General features: G+C 36.3%; 1 protein-coding gene and 1 gene segment (V, D, J or C); both read left to right on the top strand.

Moving 5' to 3' along the window:
- Positions 1 to 6,578: 6,578 nt before the first annotated feature.
- LOC130185214 (uncharacterized) lies at positions 6,579 to 16,247 on the top strand. Of its 2 annotated transcripts, XM_056401558.1 has the most exons (18): positions 6,579 to 6,718; positions 8,176 to 8,306; positions 9,028 to 9,105; positions 9,744 to 9,865; positions 9,971 to 10,288; positions 10,424 to 10,708; positions 10,803 to 11,111; positions 11,200 to 11,484; positions 11,671 to 11,955; positions 12,050 to 12,358; positions 12,447 to 12,731; positions 12,918 to 13,202; positions 13,297 to 13,605; positions 13,694 to 13,978; positions 14,196 to 14,522; positions 14,745 to 15,056; positions 15,351 to 15,635; positions 15,823 to 16,247. In XM_056401558.1, the coding sequence occupies exons 5-18, from the start codon at positions 10,201 to 10,203 to the stop codon at positions 15,975 to 15,977; spliced, it is 3,804 nt and encodes a 1,267-aa protein (XP_056257533.1). In that variant the 5' UTR covers positions 6,579 to 6,718; positions 8,176 to 8,306; positions 9,028 to 9,105; positions 9,744 to 9,865; positions 9,971 to 10,200; the 3' UTR covers positions 15,978 to 16,247. The 2 variants fall into 2 exon arrangements, with proteins under 2 accessions (XP_056257533.1, XP_056257534.1); XM_056401559.1 differs by lacking the exons at positions 15,351 to 15,635; positions 15,823 to 16,247 and having other exon boundaries at positions 14,196 to 14,272; positions 14,745 to 14,894.
- A 2,802-nt stretch (positions 16,248 to 19,049) lies between these two features.
- On the top strand, positions 19,050 to 25,119 carry LOC130185217 (Ig mu chain C region membrane-bound form-like). The segment is given in 6 exon segments: positions 19,050 to 19,129; positions 20,346 to 20,648; positions 21,873 to 22,208; positions 22,326 to 22,625; positions 24,084 to 24,214; positions 24,936 to 25,119. Coding segments are annotated over 6 exon segments (1,098 nt in total).
- Positions 25,120 to 27,308: the final 2,189 nt, after the last annotated feature.

Below are 27,308 nucleotides of genomic sequence, written 5' to 3'. Positions count from 1 at the left end.
GCAAGCACATCACAAAGGGCAACTTTCTGTTTTAATTTCATGCCTTAATTTCTTTTATCAATTCATGTAATTGATCTATTGAAATTTGACACTTGAATATAAACTTTTGTGTTCTACTATACATTAAAACTTGACAATAATGTCACTTAATACTTAAACTAGATTCAGCTGAATTAGTATTATCTGGTTGTGTGAGGTGCATGCTTCAAGGACTGGAACTGACAGGAGAGTCTGACAAAGAGGAAGTGTTCACTAACCGTTGGGAAACACACTTAATTTGATATAAACCAGACCTCAGGAACTGAATATCTCAAGGGAAATGGTTAATAAATGGTACAGTGGAAACTGCTTTGTCAGTGAAACCTGTTTACGTTCCTTGGTTTAAAAAGCATTTTAAGTATTTGTATTAGGAGCAGACTGTAATATGTCACTGTGATGACTACTTTGACTACTGGGGGAAAGGGACGCAAGTCACAGTAACTTCTGGTGAGTAACAATCAATCTATTTTCAATGATGACAATTCAATATTTTCCTGGTTTATTATTAAATTTGTGTTGGTTTAAATTACTTAAACTAGGATGTAATTTGCAGAAAATACAAAATATCAGTTAAAAGTTTAGATATGTACAATACTGATTAAGTATCATCATTTATTGGATGATACAAGCTGTGAAAGATTTTTGCACTAAAGTGCTATTGAAACCTGTCACTGTGACTACTACTTTGACTACTGGGGAAAAGGAACAATGGTGACTGTCACATCAGGTAAAATAATCTTTCTTTGTCTTCATATTGAAAATGTAATATTTACACTGTTTAATGTAGCATATTTACAGCAAAGTGACATCAAAAGACTCTTTAAGGTGCTAGTTTTTGTATGTTGGATGTGTTGACATATTACACTGTGACGATGCTTTTGATTACTGGGGGAAAGGAACAATGGTGACTGTCACATCAGGTAAAATGATCTTTTTTGTCTTCAAATGTAATATTTACACTGTTTAATGTAGCATGTTTACAGCAAAGTGGAATCAATAACCTCTTTAAGGCTAGTTTTTGTATGTTGGATGTGTTGACATAATACATTGTGACGCTGCTTTTGATTACTGGGGAAAAGGCACAATGGTCACAGTCACATCAGGTAAGCAAAGCTTTTTTCTCTATTTTATTTTGATTTTAAAACTCAGTATTTTATTTCTAAGAAATACAGCTTTGACACCTTGCAGGTCATTAATTTCTGTAATAATGTTAAAGTGTTATAATCGGTAGACTCAATTTAAACTGGAACTTGTTTGCCAAAGCCAATTACAATATGTCAGATGGTAGATTGTCATGAAATAACCTACCATGGTCAGGGTAGATATTTGGGAATAGGTTTTCGTATGCAGTGGTTAATGATTTGCTAGACTGTGACTACGGTTTTGACTACTGGGGAAAAGGCACTATGGTCACTGTCACCTCAGGTATGTAACTTCATCGTTTCTGACTAGAAAATGAAATGCCTAATCACATCATTAAAATTTATATCATCATTTTCATGTAGTCACAAGCTTTGGCCAGTGATGAGACAGCCAACAGTATTTTCTAACCTGACAAAGAATTTGACAAAAATTTTAAACTCTTGGCTTTTTAGTTCAGTTGAAACTAAAGTCGATCAACAGGTGTGTATTTCTGTTTGGTTTTAACTGTTGCTGAAACCAAACTCTATGGCATAAAGGAATGGGTTATTAGAGTAATGAGTTTTTGTAAGAAGTGTGAATTGACTCTCTTAACTGTGACAACTGGGCTTTCGACTACTGGGGAAAAGGCACTATGGTAACTGTGTCATCAGGTAAGATTTGTACCATTTAAAATCTACAGTACGATATATTTCAGACTGAAGTGTCATGTTTAAGTTATATTGTAACTTCTTCTCATGTCAAGTCTCAGTTCAAAAGGGAATTGTTTTAAAACATGTACTGTAAAAAGTCAAACAGCGATAATCTCAGTAGAACACAATGATTGACATTTATGGCTAATGTGTTTTAGGTCATTTAAGTGGATTTTATAACAGTTGGATTAAATAAATGTTATGGTAGACTTTTTTGCGCTCGGCAGTAGTAGTTGTAGCCTTTTCATACTAACAGCTAAGTAGATTCAGCACTGTGCTACTACGGTGCTTTTGACTACTGGGGGAAAGGGACGCAAGTCACAGTAACTTCTGGTGAGTAACAATCAATCTATTTTCAATGATGACAATTCAATATTTTCCTGGTTTATTATTAAATTTGTGTTGGTTTAAATTACTTAAACTAGGATGTAATTTGCAGAAAATACAAAATATCAGTTAAAAGTTTAGATATGTACAATACTGATTAAGTATCATCATTTATTGGATGATACAAGCTGTGAAAGATTTTTGCACTAAAGTGCTATTGAAACCTGTCACTGTGACTACTACTTTGACTACTGGGGAAAAGGAACAATGGTGACTGTCACATCAGGTAAAATAATCTTTCTTTGTCTTCATATTGAAAATGTAATATTTACACTGTTTAATGTAGCATATTTACAGCAAAGTGACATCAAAAGACTCTTTAAGGTGCTAGTTTTTGTATGTTGGATGTGTTGACATATTACACTGTGACGATGCTTTTGATTACTGGGGGAAAGGAACAATGGTGACTGTCACATCAGGTAAAATGATCTTTTTTGTCTTCAAATGTAATATTTACACTGTTTAATGTAGCATGTTTACAGCAAAGTGGAATCAATAACCTCTTTAAGGCTAGTTTTTGTATGTTGGATGTGTTGACATAATACATTGTGACGCTGCTTTTGATTACTGGGGAAAAGGCACAATGGTCACAGTCACATCAGGTAAGCAAAGCTTTTTTCTCTATTTTATTTTGATTTTAAAACTCAGTATTTTATTTCTAAGAAATACAGCTTTGACACCTTGCAGGTCATTAATTTCTGTAATAATGTTAAAGTGTTATAATCGGTAGACTCAATTTAAACTGGAACTTGTTTGCCAAAGCCAATTACAATATGTCAGATGGTAGATTGTCATGAAATAACCTACCATGGTCAGGGTAGATATTTGGGAATAGGTTTTCGTATGCAGTGGTTAATGATTTGCTAGACTGTGACTACGGTTTTGACTACTGGGGAAAAGGCACTATGGTCACTGTCACCTCAGGTATGTAACTTCATCGTTTCTGACTAGAAAATGAAATGCCTAATCACATCATTAAAATTTATATCATCATTTTCATGTAGTCACAAGCTTTGGCCAGTGATGAGACAGCCAACAGTATTTTCTAACCTGACAAAGAATTTGACAAAAGTTTAAAACTCTTGGCTTTTTAGTTCAGTTGAAACTAAAGTCGATCAACAGGTGTGTATTTCTGTTTGGTTTTAACTGTTGCTGAAACCAAACTCTATGGCATAAAGGAATGGGTTATTAGAGTAATGAGTTTTTGTAAGAAGTGTGAATTGACTCTCTTAACTGTGACAACTGGGCTTTCGACTACTGGGGAAAAGGCACTATGGTAACTGTGTCATCAGGTAAGATTTGTACCATTTAAAATCTACAGTACGATATATTTCAGACTGAAGTGTCATGTTTAAGTTATATTGTAACTTCTTCTCATGTCAAGTCTCAGTTCAAAAGGGAATTGTTTTAAAACATGTACTGTAAAAAGTCAAACAGCGATAATCTCAGTAGAACACAATGATTGACATTTATGGCTAATGTGTTTTAGGTCATTTAAGTGGATTTTATAACAGTTGGATTAAATAAATGTTATGGTAGACTTTTTTGCGCTCGGCAGTAGTAGTTGTAGCCTTTTCATACTAACAGCTAAGTAGATTCAGCACTGTGCTACTACGGTGCTTTTGACTACTGGGGAAAGGGTACAATGGTAACCGTTTCATCAGGTAAGAACGCTATTTAATCTCATACAGAATTGCTGAAATTGAACAAAAATAATTGATTTTTGTCAGAATATGCCATCAACTCAGTTAATGAATGTTTACTGACTTTTCACCTTCCTTCCTTCAAATTCAAAAACTTATTAATGAATATTGTCAAAGTTATGTATTTAAAGTATTTTACCGATTTGTATCTAGAATAACACAAAATTACCACAAATAATATTATTGAGGGAGGTTAATCTTAGCGCAACAAAAAAAGCTCTAAATAAATGGGATAGAGAAACATAAAGATCTGTCTATGGAGGTAACTTAAAATTTCCACATTCAACATTTTGAAGGTAATGCCTCACATGCTGAGCTTTTTTACACTGCTGAATCAGCTCAGTTGACTTCTGTCTCTTTTATCCAATGCTCAGTTAAAAATGTCTTATGTTTATATTCTTGGTATTTTAATCGCACGTTTGTTTTTCATTTCTTAGCCACATCAAAAGGGCCAACTGTGTTTCCTCTGAGGCCATGTAGTTCTGGAACTGGAGACATGGTCAGTCTTGGCTGCCTTGCCACCGGCTTCACACCTTCCTCACTGACTTTCACATGGGACAAAAATGGGGCTGCCTTGACGGACTTCATTCAGTACCCTCCAGTACAGAAAGGAAATTTCTACACAGGAGTCACTCAGATCCAAGTGAGAAGACAGGACTGGAATGACAAGGCAAATTTCAAGTGTGTTGCTACACATCCTGCGGGAACTGATGGAGCTACACTTACACCACCACCACCACCACCACGTAAGACCTATGTTAAGCCCTATACAAATGCCTTTTAGTAGTTGACTTGAGTAGTTTTACATGGCAGAGCTGTTAACATCTTTTAAATTTGTGCAACAATTTTAATGTTTTAAAAGGAAATGTATTCATTACATAATGTAACTGATAATTGATCATTGGTAGGCTATTACAAGAAAACTGAAATAGAACACAGTATCAACCAGAACACCCTTAGTTGAAAACAGGCTTAGATTTTTCAGTACAAATAATTTGCCTCTAATCAAGTACTACTACGCTACTTCTGATGAGGGCAAATGTGTAACCTTACATAGCAGCATGTTTTATATAAGATAATTTGGTGACCTTATATCAAACTGCTATTTCAAGTTTTTGATAATTGTAATTATATTTAATTATATATCATTATATTTCTATAACACAAGTCATGCAATAAATGTAGTTCAAAGTGTTTTAAGAAAAAAAAAAGACAAGTGAAAATTAAATAATTGTACTAAGGGATATAACTGTTTTAAAAAGAAATAGGCCTATACTCCAACCTGTCAATTCAAGGAAACATTAACATATAAGACAGCAGACAAATGAAATACAACTTTTACAAATGAAAAAGGAAAATATATCCTTAACTATTATGGTTTTCATAACTAGTTGTCCTAGCACGCAAACCAAATAGTGAGGTGGACTGAGAAGGCTGAATCTTTCTCATGTATATTCAGCTTCTGACTCTTTATTTTTTACTAATATACTATATGTCTTCTGCACCTGACTAAGAACAGATTGTTGCAGTGTGCTCTGCTTCTTTCCGTTTGTCTGCATAATTCCAGTTCTCCCTAATCTCTGTCTGCCACCACTTTCACTGTATGTCGATATCATTAAGTTGTAATAATTAATAATTAACATGAAATCTTTGTTTGCTTGCATGAAAAATTAATGTATATGCAGAAGCAAGCATTAAAGATCTGTCGTTCAGTTATGTATATTTTTAACTTTAAAATCTTGTTTTCCTTTTGATTCTTTCTGCGTTTTAGTATAAAGTTACAATTAACTTGAGGAGTGTGATCAATATGTGCATTTGTGTGTGCAAGTTGCATAACATACAATAGTACAGAAAAGTCATGAACTCACTTACATTCTAATATACAGTCAATCTAGATTACATGAACATTGTAGCACTTTATTCATCTCTGCTTCTGCATATATATATATACAAGTCATTCTCTGCTTCTGCATATATATATTTGTGTATGTGTTTGTTTTTCAGCGCCTGTGTATCAATTGCCAATCAGTCTTAAAGCATTGGCCTCCTCTAATGATGAAAAGGAGGCATCCTTCTCCTGCTATGCTAAAGATTTTTCACCAGAAGAATATGACATCAAATGGCTGAAAAGTGGAGAGGAAATAAACAACAAAATATATGAGATCAAAACGCCAACTACAACAAATTTGAAGAATGGAACTAAGTTTTACAGTGCAGCCAGTTTTCTCACAGTGCCATCCCATGATTTGCTTCCTCAAACTGAGTTTACATGTGAGTTCAAGGGGAAAAGGGAAAACGGATATGAATTCACTAATTCATCTGTGATCTACAACAAAAGACGTGAGTAAATTTCAGAATTTTCTTTGTAAATTTTACATGAAGTTCATTTAAATTTCAATGGTTTTCAGCCTTTTCCATTCAATAATTGTTCATTAATATCTCCTTCAGCAACTTCAGAATGTACTGCACCAGATGTGGAGATAAAGATTGAAGGCCCCAAAGTAGAGGATCTGTTTTTACATGGAAAAGGAACTATAACATGTAAAGTCAATGGGCAAGGTGTTGACAAGATGTTTTGGGAGGACCAGTACGGAAACGAAATGCCTGGAGCCTTGCAGGGCCCCTTCAATGGAAAACCGTTGAGCCTTCCGCTTGACATCTCATATGACGAATGGAACATTGGGGTAAAGCGCTACTGTGTTGTTGAACATGAAAATTTCCAGGAACCACTCAAGAAACTCTATGAAAGGAATATCGGTAAGACTGTTCAGCAATTATGCTCTAAAATCTGTGTTTAATTCCTTTTCTCTGACATCAAACACATTATGAATGTTATTTCTAGGTGTATTTTATGGCAGAGATTTCTTAATGTAATATACTCACTTTTATATGTGGCAGGAGGCCTAATTGTTCTTTCATGCTTACAGAAGGAGAGACTCTGCGTCCTTCAGTATTTATGCTGCCACCAGTAGAACACACTAGAACAGAAACGGTGACCCTGACTTGCTATGTGAAAGACTTCTCCCCTCATGAGGTTTTCGTGTCTTGGCTTGTTGATGACGAGGCAGCCTCAGCCTCAAAATACGAGATCAGTACCACAAACCCTGTAAAAAACAATGGATCCTATTCTGTTTATGGCCAGTTATCTCTCAGCCTTGATGAGTGGAAAAACAATAACATGGTGTATAGCTGTGTAGTTTACCACCAATCTGTGGTTAACAATATTAAAGCCATTGTCAGATCCATTGGGCAAAGAACATCTGAAAACACCAACCTGGTCAACCTCAACATGAACATCCCTGAAACGTGCAAGGCCCATTAGATGTTATTATGTGTTGCTGTGTCCTCTGCTGTTTGTTGTTTAATGTCCGTTGCTTGTGATACGACATTGTGTTTGTCTTTTTAATGCAGATTCAAAATCAAAATAAAAAAAGCACTTTGTAACTCTGTTGTTGTTTGTCACATGCAGTTCATGTCTTAATTCAACCAGTATTTAGAGCTCCATGTTGATCGTGTGTGTGCAGTCGCAGTGCAATTCTAACGCAAAAACAATTAATGTACATATCAGCAAGTGACTAACAATATATCAAACTCTCAACATCATATTGTATTCACTAGAAAAACGCTGTCATCACACCTCACTAACTTCAGGCAAACATTCTATTAAATGGGTCACATTTGTTCATTTTTGTTTGTCGATGGTCACTGAGCAGTATGTAACTTGTCCTTGTGTATGTGTGTTTCCTCTACTGGGTCTTGCACCCCAAACACAAGATAGATGACTAACTCTGGATCTGTGGTCTCTCAGTCAAATGATGAGCTGATTCACAAGCCAAGTCATGCATGCAACCCAATGAGGGAGTCTTTCAAAAGCAAATCAGCATCACTGTAGAACCACTTTAATAAACCTAATCAACATTTTAGAAAGACAGGCAAAAATATTAACTTTATGGGTCACTCATAAAAATATAATAAGCACAAAGACATAAGCCAGTACTTTCTTTATTTAAATCAATTTATGGTTGTCTATTTTATACTTGGAATGACTGTCTGACTGACTGGTTTACTGATTGAATCCACCATGACCTATAAAGTTATAAATATATTTATCTACTGTAAGTAACTAATTGAGTTTACTGGTCTTTGTCTCATGACTTTGTTCATAGCTGGTTGTGGATTGGCCCAGTATTGACTGAGTAATTATTGTACATTAGATCCAGAGATCCTGATGGAATCAAACAGTGCCATGGAGGTAGAAGAAGATAACATGGGAGGCACAGCCCTCACCTTCATCCTTCTCTTCCTCATCACTCTGCTGTTCACCATTGGAACCACAGTTTTCAAGGTAACAATGAGTTTATATGTTTGAGATGTTTTATGTATTCAAACAACATGGCATAAAATAACATGATAGGAAAAATGTCAGTAACACGTAATCATTGTAATGTGATCACTCCATAAGTACCTCAGTAAATATTATAATGCATTATGAATGTTTGACTGCATCTAATTGCTGTTGTAAATACTTTATTTACCACTCTGACCAATACCTGAAGCAACAATAAAACTATATTGAGTCATGTCTTATCAAAAATTTGTTTCAAGTTTCCAGGCTATTATAGTGAATTGAATAATGTCTGTTGCTGTTATTGTTACTCTTGTATATTCAATATTAATCATAAGTATTATTTTCTCATTTGAGAAAATGTAAAACAACCTCAAAAACATGCCAGTTGTAACACATTGTTTTCCAAAATGCGTTTCTATCTCTGCCATATATATTTATATTACAATTTAGCAGAAAGGTACATGCATGGTGCAGGGCCTCACTTAACAATTAACACTTAGCTAATGAAGTTGAGTTGACTTTATAAAGACCTTAAGATGGCTTTGGAAATAAAATAAATATATAGGTACCAGTGATACATTTTTTACTTTAACAATGTATTGACCTTACAAAGAGCATGCAGAATTTATGTCTGTATTTTATGATGCAGCATGGGAATATCATCATTTTGGTGCATATTAATAATCCATATTTTTATGTTTTTTTTCTGTCGTTTCAGGTTAAATGAAACAAGACAAACTTTCTTTTAAAAAAAAGAATTTCTCTTACATTTTATCTTATATACTCATATTACCATGTAAGTAATCACTATTTTCCTTTTTTTTATTTACGTAAATACAAAATTTAAGAACCATTACAAAATCTTTGTCTTTTTGAAAATAAATGTTTAAATGAAGATAACACTTGATGTTTCTACTCCAAATTCTTTCTCTCTCATTTTGAAACTGTATTGTCTTGTTTCACTTATGGAAGTTTAATACCTAATAATCCCGACAGAGCTATTTAACACTTTATGTTTTGTTTTTTTTTCATTATTTTGTTATGTAATATGATGTTTTGTTCATCACCTCACCAGCACCTGGATTCACCAGCCCTTGTTCATCTCAACATGTAAATGTGGAGATTTTACAGTTGGTTAGTTTTCAAGTCTGATAATACACTCGAAAACTAAAACCTTTAGCAAAGTCATGAGAGGCCATATGAAATCTTTGTGAAAACATATGTAAACTGATATGAGATATTTAAATGTGCACTCTGTTTCTCTTACTGGAATAACCACACCTCACACCTGGTGTCTGTGATGCACCGTTGCTCCTTGTGTTGTTTCACTTCTGCATTTTGGTACTTTTTTGGGACCTGGGTGTTACTCAATGCTTCCGCTTGCTGCTACCTCTGATCACTCTGCCCTATCATGCTGCAACATTTGTGCAACAGACTTCCAGCCTGATCTCCACCTGACTTTAAGACAGCAGACACTGTAAAAGTACAACTCTGCCATCTAGCCTAAATACTAAGATATTACACTTAGAACTGAGATTATACAGTTGAGGCAGAAGGTATGTATAACTGAAGAGATAAAATCAGCCCATATTTGAAAAATGTTCACATCTAAAATTTGGAATGAAGCAAGAAAAGACTAAATAATCTCTGCTCTATCTCAGGAACGCCGGTCATCTCTCCACACATCACATTGTACCCTGTCTGGGAAGGTGAATTCGGGGCCTCACCAGTCAGACTCATCTGCACCCTTAGTGGCTTCTCTCCAGAGGAATTGAATGTGGAGTGGCAACAGGAAAACAAATCTCTACATACTGTACCAATTCAAAGAAAGCTGCAGAGTGTGGACGGAGACAATAAAACCTTCAGTCTAATCAGTGAGATTCAGCCAAATATGACAGAGTGGAAAAGAGGCTTGAGTTTTACATGCAAGGCCATTCATGACAAAAAAGAATTTGATAAAACGACAAGTATTTGTCAAAGTGAGTATATCTAATGTTTCACAAAACAATGTGAAGATTGCTGTTATAATATATGACTGGAAATACCCATGTTGTTATAAACTGAGTAGTTTTAAAGAGATTAACATATACACACAAATATATTTTTTCCTGCAGTCCATGCAAACATGCCTCCTTCAGTTCACGTGGAGATTCCCAGCTTCCAGACTGTAATGACAGCAGAATCTGATGTGATTGCAACATGTTCTGTCCTCACTGGTTTTGATGTCAAAATGACTTGGCTGATGGATGGACTGAATCGCACAGGGAAAGACGATGCAAACACAACTCATAAAATCAGTCATGTGACAGTTCCCTTAAGAGACTGGAAACAACTCAAGATGATAACATGTAAAGCTGACCATAAGTGTTTCTCATCCAACGGGACAGTAAATGTCGCAGGTAAGACAACTAGACAAGATGAAAATCACATGTATTACAGGTGCAATATACCATATAGAAATATTCTGCTTTGTTTCCTCTCTGTATCATACAGGGGCTGCAGTTACGGTTCCGTCAGTGGAAATCAAGAGATCTTTCCCAGATTTGCTGAAGGGGGAACTTGTGCTCGAGTGTCACATCACACAACTCTCCTCAAGTGACCTCTACGTCACCTTTCAGGCCAACAATGTTGACATCTCTGACAGAGAGTATGTTGATCTTCCTGAAGCCGTGGGCCTTCATTCAATCACTAGACGCTTCACTGTCCCTAAAAGTCACTTCAAAAAAGGCACGAATTTCACCTGCAAAGTCAATCAAGGCTTCTCCAGCAGCTTCGAGTCAAACACAACAGGCGATATTTTTGGTGAGAGGAGTTACCATTTTTTCCGATCATGACATTTGATTTGATGTCTCATTTCCTTCATTGTTGCACTGATTCATCTCCCATTTAGGGGACCCATCTATGGAACTTCTTTTGGTCCCCAGTGAAGAGTCAGGACCACAGAGACTCTTGTGCTCTGGATGGGGCTTCAATCCTCAAATTAAATGGCTTTCTGACTCTCATCAAGGACCTTATTCAAACCATGAGTTCACCATGAGTGCAGATGGACGTGTGGCAGTGACCAGTGAACTTAATATCACTCAAAAAGAGTGGAAAACAGGGAAGGTCTTTACTTGTGAACTGTCTGACAGCTCTCTGAATGAAACTGTCAGCAAGAACATCAGCCTGTGTTCAGGTAAAAAACAAGTAGAAGGTGGCAACCTCAGCTGTTAAATGAGAAGAGTGTGACCTGGTTTTAAATGAATTTGAAATATCTTGTCAACTTAGTCTCACAATATAAAAGGATCTTTTACAATGACACAGTTTACTCAGGATTTGGTCTTGCTTTATGATTGTTTTTCCTTGTTGTTTTCACTGACAGTTTATTCTAGCGCTGCTCCTTCAGTTCATGTGGAGATTCCCAGCTTCCAGACTGTAATGACAGCAGAATCTGATGTGATTGCAACATGTTCTGTCCTCACTGGTTTTGATGTCAAAATGACTTGGCTGATGGATGGACTGAATCGCACAGGGAAAGACGATGCAAACACAACTCATAAAATCAGTCATGTGACAGTTCCCTTAAGAGACTGGAAACAACTCAAGATGATAACATGTAAAGCTGACCATAAGTGTTTCTCATCCAACGGGACAGTAAATGTCGCAGGTAAGACAACTAGACAAGATGAAAATCACATGTATTACAGGTGCAATATACCATATAGAAATATTCTGCTTTGTTTCCTCTCTGTATCATACAGGGGCTGCAGTTACGGTTCCGTCAGTGGAAATCAAGAGATCTTTCCCAGATTTGCTGAAGGGGGAACTTGTGCTCGAGTGTCACATCACACAACTCTCCTCAAGTGACCTCTACGTCACCTTTCAGGCCAACAATGTTGACATCTCTGACAGAGAGTATGTTGATCTTCCTGAAGCCGTGGGCCTTCATTCAATCACTAGACGCTTCACTGTCCCTAAAAGTCACTGCAAAAAAGGCACGAATTTCACCTGCAAAGTCAATCAAGGCTTCTCCAGCAGCTTCGAGTCAAACACAACAGGCAATATTTTTGGTGAGAGGAGTTACCATTTTTTCCGATCATGACATTTGATTTGATGTCTCATTTCCTTCATTGTTGCACTGATTCATCTCCCATTTAGGGGACCCATCTATGGAACTTCTTTTGGTCCCCAGTGAAGAGTCAGGACCACAGAGACTCTTGTGCTCTGGATGGGGCTTCAATCCTCAAATTAAATGGCTTTCTGACTCTCATCAAGGACCTTATTCAAACCATGAGTTCACCATGAGTGCAGATGGACGTGTGGCAGTGACCAGTGAACTTAATATCACTCAAAAAGAGTGGAAAACAGGGAAGGTCTTTACTTGTGAACTGTCTGACAGCTCTCTGAATGAAACTGTCAGCAAGAACATCAGCCTGTGTTCAGGTAAAAAACAAGTAGAAGGTGGCAACCTCAGCTGTTAAATGAGAAGAGTGTGACCTGGTTTTAAATGAATTTGAAATATCTTGTCAACTTAGTCTCACAATATAAAAGGATCTTTTACAATGACACAGTTTACTCAGGATTTGGTCTTGCTTTATGATTGTTTTTCCTTGTTGTTTTCACTGACAGTTTATTCTAGCGCTGCTCCTTCAGTTCATGTGGAGATTCCCAGCTTCCAGACTGTAATGACAGCAGAATCTGATGTGATTGCAACATGTTCTGTCCTCACTGGTTTTGATGTCAAAATGACTTGGCTGATGGATGGACTGAATCGCACAGGGAAAGACGATGCAAACACAACTCATAAAATCAGTCATGTGACAGTTCCCTTAAGAGACTGGAAACAACTCAAGATGATAACATGTAAAGCTGACCATAAGTGTTTCTCATCCAACGGGACAGTAAATGTCGCAGGTAAGACAACTAGACAAGATGAAAATCACATGTATTACAGGTGCAATATACCATATAGAAATATTCTGCTTTGTTTCCTCTCTGTATCATACAGGGGCTGCAGTTACGGTTCCGTCAGTGGAAATCAAGAGATCTTTCCCAGATTTGCTGAAGGGGGAACTTGTGCTCGAGTGTCACATCACACAACTCTCCTCAAGTGACCTCTACGTCACCTTTCAGGCCAACAATGTTGACATCTCTGACAGAGAGTATGTTGATCTTCCTGAAGCCGTGGGCCTTCATTCAATCACTAGACGCTTCACTGTCCCTAAAAGTCACTTCAAAAAAGGCACGAATTTCACCTGCAAAGTCAATCAAGGCTTCTCCAGCAGCTTCGAGTCAAACACAACAGGCGATATTTTTGGTGAGAGGAGTTACCATTTTTTCCGATCATGACATTTGATTTGATGTCTCATTTCCTTCATTGTTGCACTGATTCATCTCCCATTTAGGGGACCCATCTATGGAACTTCTTTTGGTCCCCAGTGAAGAGTCAGGACCACAGAGACTCTTGTGCTCTGGATGGGGCTTCAATCCTCAAATTAAATGGTTTTCTGACTCTCATGAAAAACATTGTTCAAACATTGACGTCACCATGAGTGCAGATGGACGTGTGGCAGTGACCAGTAAACTTCCAATCCCTCAAAAAGAGTGGAAAACCGGGAAGGTCTTCACTTGTGAAGTGTCTGACAGCTCTCTGTATGAAACTGTCAGCAAGAACATCAGCCTGTGTTCAGGTAAAATTGAACCATATGATATTATCATAGTCATATTAATGCATTAAGTGTAGAATAAATACATTAATACTTTTACTGAATCATCCATCAATGATTATTCCATTATTTTATATTTGTAACATTTTTTTCCTCATAATCATTACTTAATAGGTGTTGTGTTTTCTCTCCCTTAATTGTCATTGTTCTTTTTCTTTCTTTTCTTTTGTTCTCTTTTCAGTAACTCCAGCATCATCTCAGGTAGTTGGTGTATATGTTCAGGGACCACCACTCCAGGAGATTCAGAACAGTGGACAGGTGACTATCACCTGTCTTCTGGTCGGCCCTCATCTTAATGATTTCTCCATCACCTGTAAAGTAGATGGGGACATACAGCTCCAAAATTTCTATATTGAGCCATTAGTGAGTCACAGTAACGGCACAGAGACTTTGCAGAGCTTCTTCAATATGTCAGCAGAGGACTGGCACGCATATAAAAAGGTGTCTTGTGAAGCAAAGCACCGGTGCTCCATCCAGAGCTATAAACACCATATAAGCAAAAGCAGAGGTAGTGTAAAACATAAAAAATATGACGTTAATTGTTTGTCATTGTTGATAGCTTTTTATGAATTTCTAGATGTTCAACTAAGTTTCAGATGGTAATATTAAATCAGAAACTCACCATTGAAAAATATTCTCCCTGATTCAAGCTGGTTCTGATTAAATGGTGATGCTGAAGTAGCAAATAGAAAACCCTTTATTTACTTTTTTCTTCTTTTTATTTCTCAAGATCAACCAACAGTGAAGATAATGCAACCAACTCCCTCTGAGCTCTCTACGTCAGACGTCCTCACACTAATTTGCCTAGTTTCTGGATATTCTCCATCCAACATCATAGTGTACTGGGAAGAGAATGACCAGAGACTGCCACCAACTCGCTACACCAACAGTGCTGCATGGAAATACCCAGGGAGCAGCACTTATTCAATGAGCAGCAGACTAAACGTATCCAAAACTGAAGACAAGAATTCTACATATTCTTGTGCTGTGAGACATGAGTCATCTGAAAGGCCTTTTGAAAGCTATATAAATAATGTGTTTGGTGAGTTGAGAACTATCATTTAATACAATTGCAGTTGGCTCATATTGTTCATTCTTATTTGGTCTCAATGTTGCGAAATAGCAGTCGTGTAGGCACAAAGATTAAGAAGAAAAGAAGCATATCACCTTTAAAACCTTTGCACGTATTCACTTAAAGTGACTTCAAAATTTGTTTTATTTTTCTTTCAATTTCCAAGAAGAAACTGTCTAACATAACTTGTACATGCTCCCAGATTTTTCTTGCTCCATGACCTTCATCATGACAAAAAAAAACTCTTATGACTTTCCTCCCCAGCCACAGTGACCCACAGCACACCTTCAGCCACCTTGCTCCAGGGCACAAATGAACTTGTATGCCTGGTCTTTGGCTTCAGCCCTGCAACCATTAATATCACTTGGTATGATGGACCAAAGGAATTGTTGGACTACAACACTAGTGAGCCCCACAGAGGCCAGAATGGAAAGTTCAGTATCCAAAGCCACCTTCGTCTGTCCCAGGGCAACTGGTTACAAGGGAAAGTAATTACCTGCAGGGTGATGCATGTAAACACCACCCTATCCCTGAATATATCTAAACCAGGTACAAGTTCATCCATTTGATCTCCTTCTTCTTACACTTTAAAGATTTCACGTCAAGTTGCCACTTATTTCATACATTGACTCAGTTTGGTAACTGCATAGATTATCTTATTAAAATCTCCTCACAGTCCTTCCATGATAACAAAGTCAATGTAATAGTTCATTAACAAATCTCAATTCTTTCACAGGCACATTGGAGCACTGTGACTTCTTTGATGACATCATGGATGCAGATGTGAACGAAGACATGGGTGTCGAAAGCTGGTATATAGCTTTCACTTTCCTCCTCTTTTTCCTCATCTCTTTCATCTATGGTGTCTTGACTACCATAATCAAGACTTAATGATGATGATCACAGGACAAATCCTATTTCATGATTCATATGAATACTTTTGATGACATATGGTCTGATTAGTTTTAGATTCCTTTTTTTTTTTCAAAATTTCTTTTTCATTTTCTTTTCTTTTTTTATACTTTTGTTATCATGGAATTTTATGGAGGTGGTTTATTCTATGTTCATTTCTTTTGATGCTTCAGTGTATTTGCTGTGGAATGTTGTAACGCAAATGTGTGAGAGGAAAAAAGACGAAATAAATGAAGCTTCAAATTCTGATTTCAGTTTCAAATTCTAATATAGTCGACAGAAATTCAAAGACTGCACTCGTTCTTGCATTTAGTAAAAGTAAAGATTCAAAGATGGAAAACAATGTTTGTCACAATTTGCCTCATTCATTACAATACATCAAATGATGACACATTGATATAAAACATTATACTGTACCATGTCACAGTACCACACCTGTATTACTCAGACTGTCCACAAGAGTGAGACAAAGTTCAACATGCAATTGATGTGATTGACCACATCTATGTGAAACACTGGTCATGTAGTAATTTGAAGCTGCTGACAGGTCTGAACTGAACTTTCTGAATGGAATGATACAGAGATATATTTACTGAAAAACACACACTGTTTTTAAGTCTCATCTCCTTAGCATACACACACGGACACAGACTGTCACTGTAAATGTGGGCATACTGCCTTTCATTTAGAGGTTTGTGTTTGGGCCTTTGTATGTGTACATTGATGACATTATGCACATCCACGGTTACGATTGGCTACCTCTGGGTGTTCTCGCTCAAGTTCAAGTATAAAATTCAATCTTTCATCGTTACTGTGGTGACTGTGACAGATGACAATATACCGTTTGTAATACCAATTATTAGCCAATCACAAGAGTCAAGGTGGTACTTACTTTCATTTCTTGACCAAGTGTGGCACAGCTAATACTTTATATAATTTCAACATTTTCATATGAGCAATAATTGAAAAGCTTTCCTATTCGAAAAGTGTTCCTGAATGCAGCTCATGTAAGGTTACTTTTTATATATGTTCACAACTCGAATTACAAGGGCCTGAGATAAACTGTTTCTTCCGAAATTAATTCAACAAATGTATTTATTCATTCATTTTTATAGTTTATTTTTCAGGTTGTCAGTTGTTTATAAAGATAAGCTGGTGATGTAATTGTTTAATTCAACCAGTGTACTTTAATCACCTTCAAACTCATGATTAATAAGTCTAACATGTTCTTGGGAATAATATAATATAATATCAAGCTTCCAAACTAACAACTTCACTTTTAAGGTTTTTTTATAATATCAGTTTGTTGTGGGACATTTTTGTTCATATACCAGCTGTTTAATGGAAGGCAGAAAAGAAAGTGAAGACTGCCATTTAGTGGGAAAGGCTTTATGGAGATTAAATAGTCAGTCATTTGGTCTTGATGCAGTAAATTGAAAGGACATGTGATTGAGACCACAAAAAAAAAAAAAAAGTTACTCCTTGCAGCCAAACTGAACCTTGCACATCCAGATGTAGGCGTTTTGTGTGGACAACAAGGCCTTATAGCTGTTTTCATATGTGGCCATTAGCAGCAGCAGCATTGGAAGTGTGCAGTGGAGACAAGACATTTAGAGGTGATATCACTCAATGTTGTCTTTCATGCAATAGCACTGTGACTGTGCAGGTCATCGCCCCTGTACCATCCTGTTCTGCCACACTCCATTCCAACCCGAGAAGCTGCTGTCTCTGGCAAAGTACCTCAGTGGCTTTTGGGCTTTGATGGCATGACATGATGTACAATTAACCTCACACAGGCGAACATATATGAGGCAACTATAACTTGCAAGGCTTTTTGTAAGGGCTGATTAATTGTGTGGGAAAGAAACCTCTACAGGAGCTTGTCCTGTAGAACAACTGCATAACTTGAGAAAACTTACTGGATCATCTCATAATGCTAAGAGTATTGAATTGATTTGAAAGTTTACCTAATGCTCATAAGTATTGTTGTGAGAAAAAAATTTTCAGTATTTACATAAATTAAATAAATGCAGACATTGAGACTGTATTATGTAATTGACTCAAATTACTTTAGTTCCTCAGAGATTTACAGAGTACAGCTATTATCTCTAGAGAGAATGCAACCACATCCTTGTGGAACCTGCTAATGCAAACTCCCCGATGCAATCTTTGCAATCACATCTCAAACACTTCCTTTTTTAATTTAACAATTTATGAAATTGATCTATTTAAATTGAAATTCTACACCTGAATTACTTTCATACTTTTGTTGTACTGTATATTAAAATTTGACAATAGTGTGACGTAATACTTAATATTAATTTGGCTGAATCTAGTTTATCTGGCTGTGTGAGGTCCATGCTGCAGGAACTGGAGCAGACAGGATTGTCTGACAGAGAGGAAGTGTTCACTAGTTGTTGACAAAAACACAAAATTTTATATAACCCAGACCTCAGGAACTGAATATCTCAAGGGAAATGGTTAACAAATGATATATCGGGAACTGCTTTGTCAGTGAGACCTGTTTATGTTGCTTGGTTTAAAAAGACATTTTAAGTATTTGTATTAGGAGCAGATTTTAATATATCAGTGCGATGGTATCCAAGACTACTGAGGAAAGGCACAAACGTCTCAGTAACTTCTGGTGAGTTACAATCAATCTATTTCCAATGAAGACATTTCAATATTTTATATTCTTCATTATATTTTTATTATGTTGGTTTAAACTTTACTTAAACTAGAATACCAGCAAAAAAAAAAAAAAAAACATAATACATTGTGATGCTGCTTTTGATTACTGGGGAAAAGGCACGATGGTCACAGTTACATCACGTAAGCAAAGCTTTTTTCTCTTATTTTGATTTTAAAACTTTCAGTGTTTTATTTCTAAGAAATACAGCTGTGACACCTTTCAGGTTAATCTGTTATAATCGGTAGACTCAATTCAAACTGTAACTTATTTGCCAAAGCCAATGAAAATATGTCAGATGGTAGATTGTCATGAAATAACCTACCATGGTCAGGGTAGATATTTGGGAATAGGTTTTCGTATGCAGTGGTTAATGATTTGCTAGACTGTGACTACGCTTTTGACTACTGGGGAAAAGGCACTATGGTCACTGTCACCTCAGGTATGTAACTTCATCGTTTCTGACTAGAAAATGAAATTCCTAATCACATCATTAAAATTTATATCATCATTTTCATGTAGTCACAAGCTTTGGCCAGTGATGAGACAGCCAACAGTATTTTCTAACCTGACAAAGAATTTGACAAAAGTTTAAAACTCTTGGCTTTTTAGTTCAGTTGAAACTAAAGGTGATCAACAGGTGTGTATTTCTGTTTGGTTTTAACTGTTGCTGAAACCAAACTCTATGGCATAAAGGAATGGGTTATTAGAGTAATGAGTTTTTGTAAGAAGTGTGAATTGACTCTCTTAACTGTGACAACTGGGCTTTCGACTACTGGGGAAAAGGCACTATGGTAACTGTGTCATCAGGTAAGATTTGTACCATTTAAAATCTACAGTACGATATATTTCAGACTGAAGTGTCATGTTTAAGTTATATTGTAACTTCTTCTCATGTCAAGTCTCAGTTCAAAAGGGAATTGTTTTAAAACATGTACTGTAAAAAGTCAAACAGCGATAATCTCAGTAGAACACAATGATTGACATTTATGGCTAATGTGTTTTAGGTCATTTAAGTGGATTTTATAACAGTTGGATTAAATAAATGTTATGGTAGACTTTTTTGCGCTCGGCAGTAGTAGTTGTAGCCTTTTCATACTAACAGCTAAGTAGATTCAGCACTGTGCTACTACGGTGCTTTTGACTACTGGGGAAAGGGTACAATGGTAACCGTTTCATCAGGTAAGAACGCTATTTAATCTCATACAGAATTGCTGAAATTGAACAAAAATAATTGATTTTTGTCAGAATATGCCATCAACTCAGTTAATGAATGTTTACTGACTTTTCACCTTCCTTCCTTCAAATTCAAAAACATATTAATGAATATTGTCAAAGTTATGTATTTAAAGTATTTTACCGATTTGTATCTAGAATAACACAAAATTACCACAAATAATATTATTGAGGGAGGTTAATCTTGGCGCAACAAAAAAAGCTCTAAATAAATGGGATAGAGAAACATAAAGATCTGTCTATGGAGGTAACTTAAAATTTCCACATTCAACATTTTGAAGGTAATGCCTCACATGCTGAGCTTTTTTACACTGCTGAATCAGCTCAGTTGACTTCTGTCTCTTTTATCCAATGCTCAGTTAAAAATGTCTTGTGTATATATTCTTGGTATTTTAATCGCACTTTTGTTTTTCCTTTCTTAGCAACATCAACTGGTCCAACTGTGTTTCCTCTGAGGCCATGTAGTTCTGGAACTGGAGACATGGTCAGTCTTGGCTGCCTTGCCACCGGCTTCACACCTTCCTCACTGACTTTCACATGGGACAAAAATGGGGCTGCCTTGACGGACTTCATTCAGTACCCTCCAGTACAGAAAGGAAATGGCTACACAGGAGTCACTCAGATCCAAGTGAGAAGACAGGACTGGAATGACAAGACAATTTTCAAGTGTGTTGCTACACATCCTGCGGGAACTGTTGAAGCTACAATTATACCACCACCACCACGTAAGACCTATGTTAAGCCCTATACAAATGCCTTTTAGTAGTTGATTTGAGTAGTTTTACATGGCAGAGCTGTTAACATCTTTTAAATTTGTGCAACAATTTTAATGTTTTAAAAGGAAATGTATTCATTACATAATATAACTGATAATTGATCATTGGTAGGCTATTACAAGAAAACTGAAATAGAACACAGTATCAACCAGAACACCCTTAGTTGAAAACAGGCTTAGATTTTTCAGTACAAATAATTTGCCTCTAATCAAGTACTACTACGCTACTTCTGATGAGGGCAAATGTGTAACCTTACATAGCAGCATGTTTTATATAAGATAATTTGGTGACCTTATATCAAACTGCTATTTCAAGTTTTTGATAATTGTAATTATATTTAATTATATATCATTATATTTCTATAACACAAGTCATGCAATAAATGTAGTTCAAAGTGTTTTAAGAAAAAAAAAAGACAAGTGAAAATTAAATAACTGTACTAAGGGATATAACTGTTTTAAAAAGAAATAGGCCTATACTCCAACCTGTCAATTCAAGGAAACATTAACATATAAGACAGCAGACAAATGAAATACAACTTTTACAAATGAAAAAGGAAAATATATCCTTAACTATTATGGTTTTCATAACTAGTTGTCCTAGCACGCAAACCAAATAGTGAGGTGGACTGAGAAGGCTGAATCTTTCTCATGTATATTCAGCTTCTGACTCTTTATTTTTTACTAATATACTATATGTCTTCTGCACCTGACTAAGAACAGATTGTTGCAGTGTGCTCTGCTTCTTTCCGTTTGTCTGCATAATTCCAGTTCTCCCTAATCTCTGTCTGCCACCACTTTCACTGTATGTCGATATCATTAAGTTGTAATAATTAATAATTAACATGAAATCTTTGTTTGCTTGCATGAAAAATTAATGTATATGCAGAAGCAAGCATTAAAGATCTGTCGTTCAGTTATGTATATTTTTAACTTTAAAATCTTGTTTTCCTTTTGATTCTTTCTGCGTTTTAGTATAAAGTTACAATTAACTTGAGGAGTGTGATCAATATGTGCATTTGTGTGTGCAAGTTGCATAACATACAATAGTACAGAAAAGTCATGAACTCATTTACATTCGAATATACAGTCAATCTAGATTACATGAACATTGTAGCACTTTATTCATCTCTGCTTCTGCATATATATATTTGTGTATGTGTTTGTTTTTCAGCGCCTGTGTGTAACTCGCCAATCAGTCTTAAAGCATTGGCCTCCTCTAATGATGAAAAGGAGGCATCCTTCTCCTGCTATGCTAAAGATTTTTCACCAGAAGAATATGACATCAAATGGCTGAAAAGTGGAGAGGAAATAAACAACAAAATATATGAGATCAAAACGCCAACTACAACAAATTTGAAGAATGGAACTAAGTTTTACAGTGCAGCAAGTTTTCTCACAGTGCCATCCCATGATTTGCTTCCTCAAACTGAGTTTACATGTGAGTTCAAGGGGAAAAGGGAAAACGGATATGAATTCACTAATTCATCTGTGATCTACAACAAAAGACGTGAGTAAATTTCAGAATTTTCTTTGTAAATTTTACATGAAGTTCATTTAAATTTCAATGGTTTTCAGCCTTTTCCATTCAATAATTGTTCATTAATATCTCCTTCTGCATCTCCAGAATGTAATGCACCAGATGTGGAGCTAAAGATTGAAGGCCCCAAAGTAGAGGATCTGTTTTTACATGGAAAAGGAACTATAACATGTAAAGTCAATGGGCAAGGTGTTGACAAGATGTTTTGGGAGGACCAGTACGGAAACGAAATGCCTGGAGCCTTGCAGGGCCCCTTCAATGGAAAACCATTGAGCCTTCCGCTTGACATCTCATATGACGAATGGAACATTGGGGTAAAGCGCTACTGTGTTGTTGAACATGAAAATTTCCAGGAACCACTCAAGAAACTCTATGAAAGGAATATCGGTAAGACTGTTCAGCAATTATGCTCTAAAATCTGTGTTTAATTCCTTTTCTCTGACATCAAACACATTATGAATGTTATTTCTAGGTGTATTTTATGGCAGAGATTTCTTAATGTAATATACTCACTTTTATATGTGGCAGGAGGCCTAATTGTTCTTTCATGCTTACAGAAGGAGAGACTCTGCGTCCTTCAGTATTTATGCTGCCACCAGTAGAACACACTAGAACAGAAACGGTGACCCTGACTTGCTATGTGAAAGACTTCTTCCCTCATGAGGTTTTCGTGTCTTGGCTTGTTGATGACGAGGCAGCCTCAGCCTCAAAATACGAGATCAGTACCACAAACCCTGTAAAAAACAATGGATCCTATTCTGTTTATGGCCAGTTATCTCTCAGCCTTGATGAGTGGAAAAACAATAACATGGTGTATAGCTGTGTAGTTTACCACCAATCTGTGGTTAACAATATTAAAGCCATTGTCAGATCCATTGGGCAAAGAACATCTGAAAACACCAACCTGGTCAACCTCAACATGAACATCCCTGAAACGTGCAAGGCCCATTAGATGTTATTATGTGTTGCTGTGTCCTCTGCTGTTTGTTGTTTAATGTCCGTTGCTTGTGATACGACATTGTGTTTGTCTTTTTAATGCAGATTCAAAATCAAAATAAAAAAAGCACTTTGTAACTCTGTTGTTGTTTGTCACATGCAGTTCATGTCTTAATTCAACCAGTATTTAGAGCTCCATGTTGATCGTGTGTGTGCAGTTGCAGTGCAATTCTAACACATAAACAATTAGTGTACATATCAGCAAGTGACTAACAATATATCAAACTCTCAACATCATATTGTATTCACTAGAAAAACGCTGTCATCACACCTCACTAACTTCAGGCAAACATTCTATTAAATGGATCACATTTGTTCATTTTTGTTTGTCGATGGTCACTGAGCCGTATGTAACTTGTCCTTGTGTATGTGTGTTTCCTCTACTGGGTCTTGCACCCCAAACACAAGATAGATGACTAACTCTGGATCTGTGGTCTCTCAGTCAAATGATGAGCTGATTCACAAGCCAAGTCATGCATGCCACGCCAATGAAGGAGTCTTTCAAAAGCAAATCAGCATCACTGTAGAACCACTTTAATAAACCTAATCAACATTTTAGAAAGACAGGCAAAAATATTAACTTTATGGTGCACTCATAACAATATAATACGTACAAAGACATAAGCCAGTACTTTCTTTATTTAAATCAATTTATGGTTGTCTATTTTATACTTGGAATGACTGACTGACTGACTGGTTTACTGATTGAATCCACCATGACCTATAAAGTTATAAATATATTTATCTACTGTAAGTAACTAATTGAGTTTACTGGTCTTTGTCTCATGACTTTGTTCATAGCTGGTTGTGGATTGGCCCAGTATTGACTGAGTTATTATTGTACATTAGATCCAGAGATCCTGATGGAATCAAACAGTGCCATGGAGGTAGAAGAAGATAACATGGGAGGCACAGCCCTCACCTTCATCCTTCTCTTCCTCATCACTCTGCTGTTCACCATTGGAACCACAGTTTTCAAGGTAACAATGAGTTTATATGTTTGAGATGTTTTATGTATTCAAACAACATGGCATAAAATAACATGATAGGAAAAATGTCAGTAACACATAATCATTGTAATGTGATCACTCCATAAGTACCTCAGTAAATGTTATAATGCATTATGAATGTTTGACTGCATCTAATTGCTGTTGTAAATACTTTATTTACCACTCTGACCAATACGTAAAGCAACAATAAAACTATATTGAGTCATGTCTTATCAAAAATTTGTTTCAAGTTTCCAGGCTATTATAGTGAATTGAATAATGTCTGTTGCTGTTATTGTTACTCTTGTATATTCAATATTAAACATAAGTATTATTTTCTAATTTGAGAAAATGTAAAACAACCTCAAAAACAAGCCAGTTGTAACACATTGTTTTCCAAAATGCGTTTCTATCTCTGCCATATATATTTATATTACAATTTAGCAGAAAGGTACATGCATGGTGCAGGGCCTCACTTAACAATTAACACTTAGCTAATGAAGTTGAGTTGACTTTATAAAGACCTTAAGATGGCTTTGGAAATAAAATAAATATATAGGTACCAGTGATACATTTTTTACTTTAACAATGTATTGACCTTACAAAGAGCATGCAGAATTTATGTCTGTATTTTATGATGCAGCATGGGAATATCATCATTTTGGTGCATATTAATAATCCATATTTTTATGTTTTTTTTCTGTCGTTTCAGGTTAAATGAAACAAGACAAACTTTCTTTTAAAAAAAAGAATTTCTCTTACATTTTATCTTATATACTCATATTACCATGTAAGTAATCACTATTTTCCTTTTTTTTATTTACGTAAATACAAAATTTAAGAACCATTACAAAATCTTTGTCTTTTTGAAAATAAATGTTTAAATGAAGATAACACTTGATGTTTCTACTCCAAATTCTTTCTCTCTCATTTTGAAACTGTATTGTCTTGTTTCACTTATGGAAGTTTAATACCTAATAATCCTGACAGAGCTTTTTAACACTTTATGTTTTGTTTTTTTTCATTATTTTATTATGTAATATGATGTTTTGTTCATCACCTCACCAGCACCTGGATTCACCAGCCCTTGTTCATCTCAACATGTAAATGTGGAGATTTTACAGTTGGTTAGTTTTCAAGTCTGATAATACACTCGAAAACTAAAACCTTTAGCAAAGTCATGAGAGGCCATATGAAATCTTTGTGAAAACATATGTAAACTGATATGAGATATTTAAATGTGCACTCTGTTTCTCTTACTGGCATAACCACACCTCACACCTGGTGTCTGTGATGCACCGTTGCTCCTTGTGTTGTTTCACTTCTGCATTTTGGTACTTCTTTGGGACCTGGGTGTTACTCAATGCTTCCACTTGTTGCTACCTCTGATCACTTTGTCCTATCATGCTGCAACATCTGTGCAACAGTTTTCCAGCCTGATCGCCACCTGACTTTAAGACACCAGACACTGTAAAAGTACAACTCTGCCATCTAGCCTAAATACTAAGATATTACACTTAGAACTGAGATTATACAGTTGAGGCAGAAGGTATGTATAACTGAAGAGATCAAATCAGCTCATATTTGAAAAATGTTCACATCTAACATTTGAAATGAGGCAAGAAAAGACTAAATAATCTCTGCTCTATCTCAGGTCGTCTCTCCACACATCACATTGTACCTTGTCTGGGAAGGTGAATCTGGGGCCTCACCAGTCAGACTCATCTGCACCCTTAGTGGCTTCTTTCCAGACAAATTGAATATGGAGTGGCAACAGGAAAACATCTCTGCATACTGTACCAAATCAAAGAAAGCTGCAGTGTGGAGGGAGTGGAGAAAACCTTCAATCTAAGCAGTGAGATTCAGCCACATATGACGGAGTGGAAAAGAGGCTCGAGTTTTACATGCAACGTCATTCACAACAAAAAAGAATGAAAAAAACAACAAATATTTCTCACAGATTTGCTCAGGGGGGACTTGTTGTGCTCGAGTGTCACATCACACAACTTTCCTCAAGTGACCTCTACGTCACCATTCAGGCCAACAACGTTGACATCTCTGACAGAGAGTATGTTGATCTTCCTGAAGCCTCGGGCCTTCGTTCAATCACTAGACGCTTCACTGTCCCTAAAAGTCGCTGGAACAAAGGCACAAATTTCACCTGCAAAGTCAATCAAGGCTTCTCCAGCAGCAGATTCATCTCCCATTTAGGGGACCCATCTATGGAACTTCTTTTGGTCCCCAGTGAAGAGTCAGGACCACAGAGACTCTTGTGCTCTGGATGGGGCTTCAATCCTTAAATTAAATGGTTTTCTGACTCTCATCAAGGACCTTATTCAAACAATGAGTTCACCATGGGTGCAGATGGACGTGTGGCAGTGACCAGTGAACTTAATATCCATTAAAAAGAATGTAAAACCCGGAAGGTCTTCACTTGTGAAGTGTCTGACAGCTCTTTGAATGCAAATGTCAGCAAGAACATCAGCCTGTGTTCAGGTAAAATTAAACCACATGATATTATCATAATCATATTAATGCAGTAATAAATAGATAAATAATAGATAGATTGAATACATTCATACTGTTTCTGAATTGTCCATTATGTATTTGGATTTTTTTTTATCATAATCATTACTTAATAGACTCCGGCTTCCTCCCACGGTCCAAAGACATGCAAAAATGGGGACTAGGCTAATTGGATACTCTAAATTGACCATAGGTGTGGCTGTGAGTGTGAATGGTTGTCTGTCTCTTTTTTTTTCCTTTTCTTTTGTTCTCTTTGATGAAACAAGCTGGTTCTGATTAAATGATGATACTGAAGTAGCCAAAAGAAAACCCCTTATTTACTGTTGTCTTCTTTTTGTTTCTCAAGACCTGTATCAACCAACAGTGAAGTTATTACAACCAACTCCCTCCTAGCTCTTTATGTCAGACGTCCTCACACTCATTTGCCTAGTTTCTGGATATTCTCCATCCAACATCATAGTGTACTGGGAAGAGAATGACCAGAGACTGCCACCAACTCGCTACACCAACAGTCCTGCATGGAAATACCCAGGGAGCAGCACTTATTCAATGAGCAGCA

The sequence above is a fragment of the Seriola aureovittata genome, chromosome 17, assembly GCF_021018895.1.
Source record: "Seriola aureovittata isolate HTS-2021-v1 ecotype China chromosome 17, ASM2101889v1, whole genome shotgun sequence".
In the NCBI taxonomy this organism is placed as follows: Eukaryota; Metazoa; Chordata; class Actinopteri; order Carangiformes; family Carangidae; genus Seriola; species Seriola aureovittata.
This window is presented reverse-complemented; position numbering and strand designations above follow the sequence as displayed.

Coding starts and splice junctions, on each gene's coding strand:
- LOC130185214 (XM_056401558.1), top strand. CDS start 10,201: ATGACAGAGTGGAAAAGAGGCTTGAGTTTTACATGCAAGGCCATTCAT. Junction 11,956..12,049: donor CGGGACAGTAAATGTCGCAG/GTAAGACAACTA, acceptor TGTATCATACAG/GGGCTGCAGTTACGGTTCCG. Junction 13,203..13,296: donor CGGGACAGTAAATGTCGCAG/GTAAGACAACTA, acceptor TGTATCATACAG/GGGCTGCAGTTACGGTTCCG.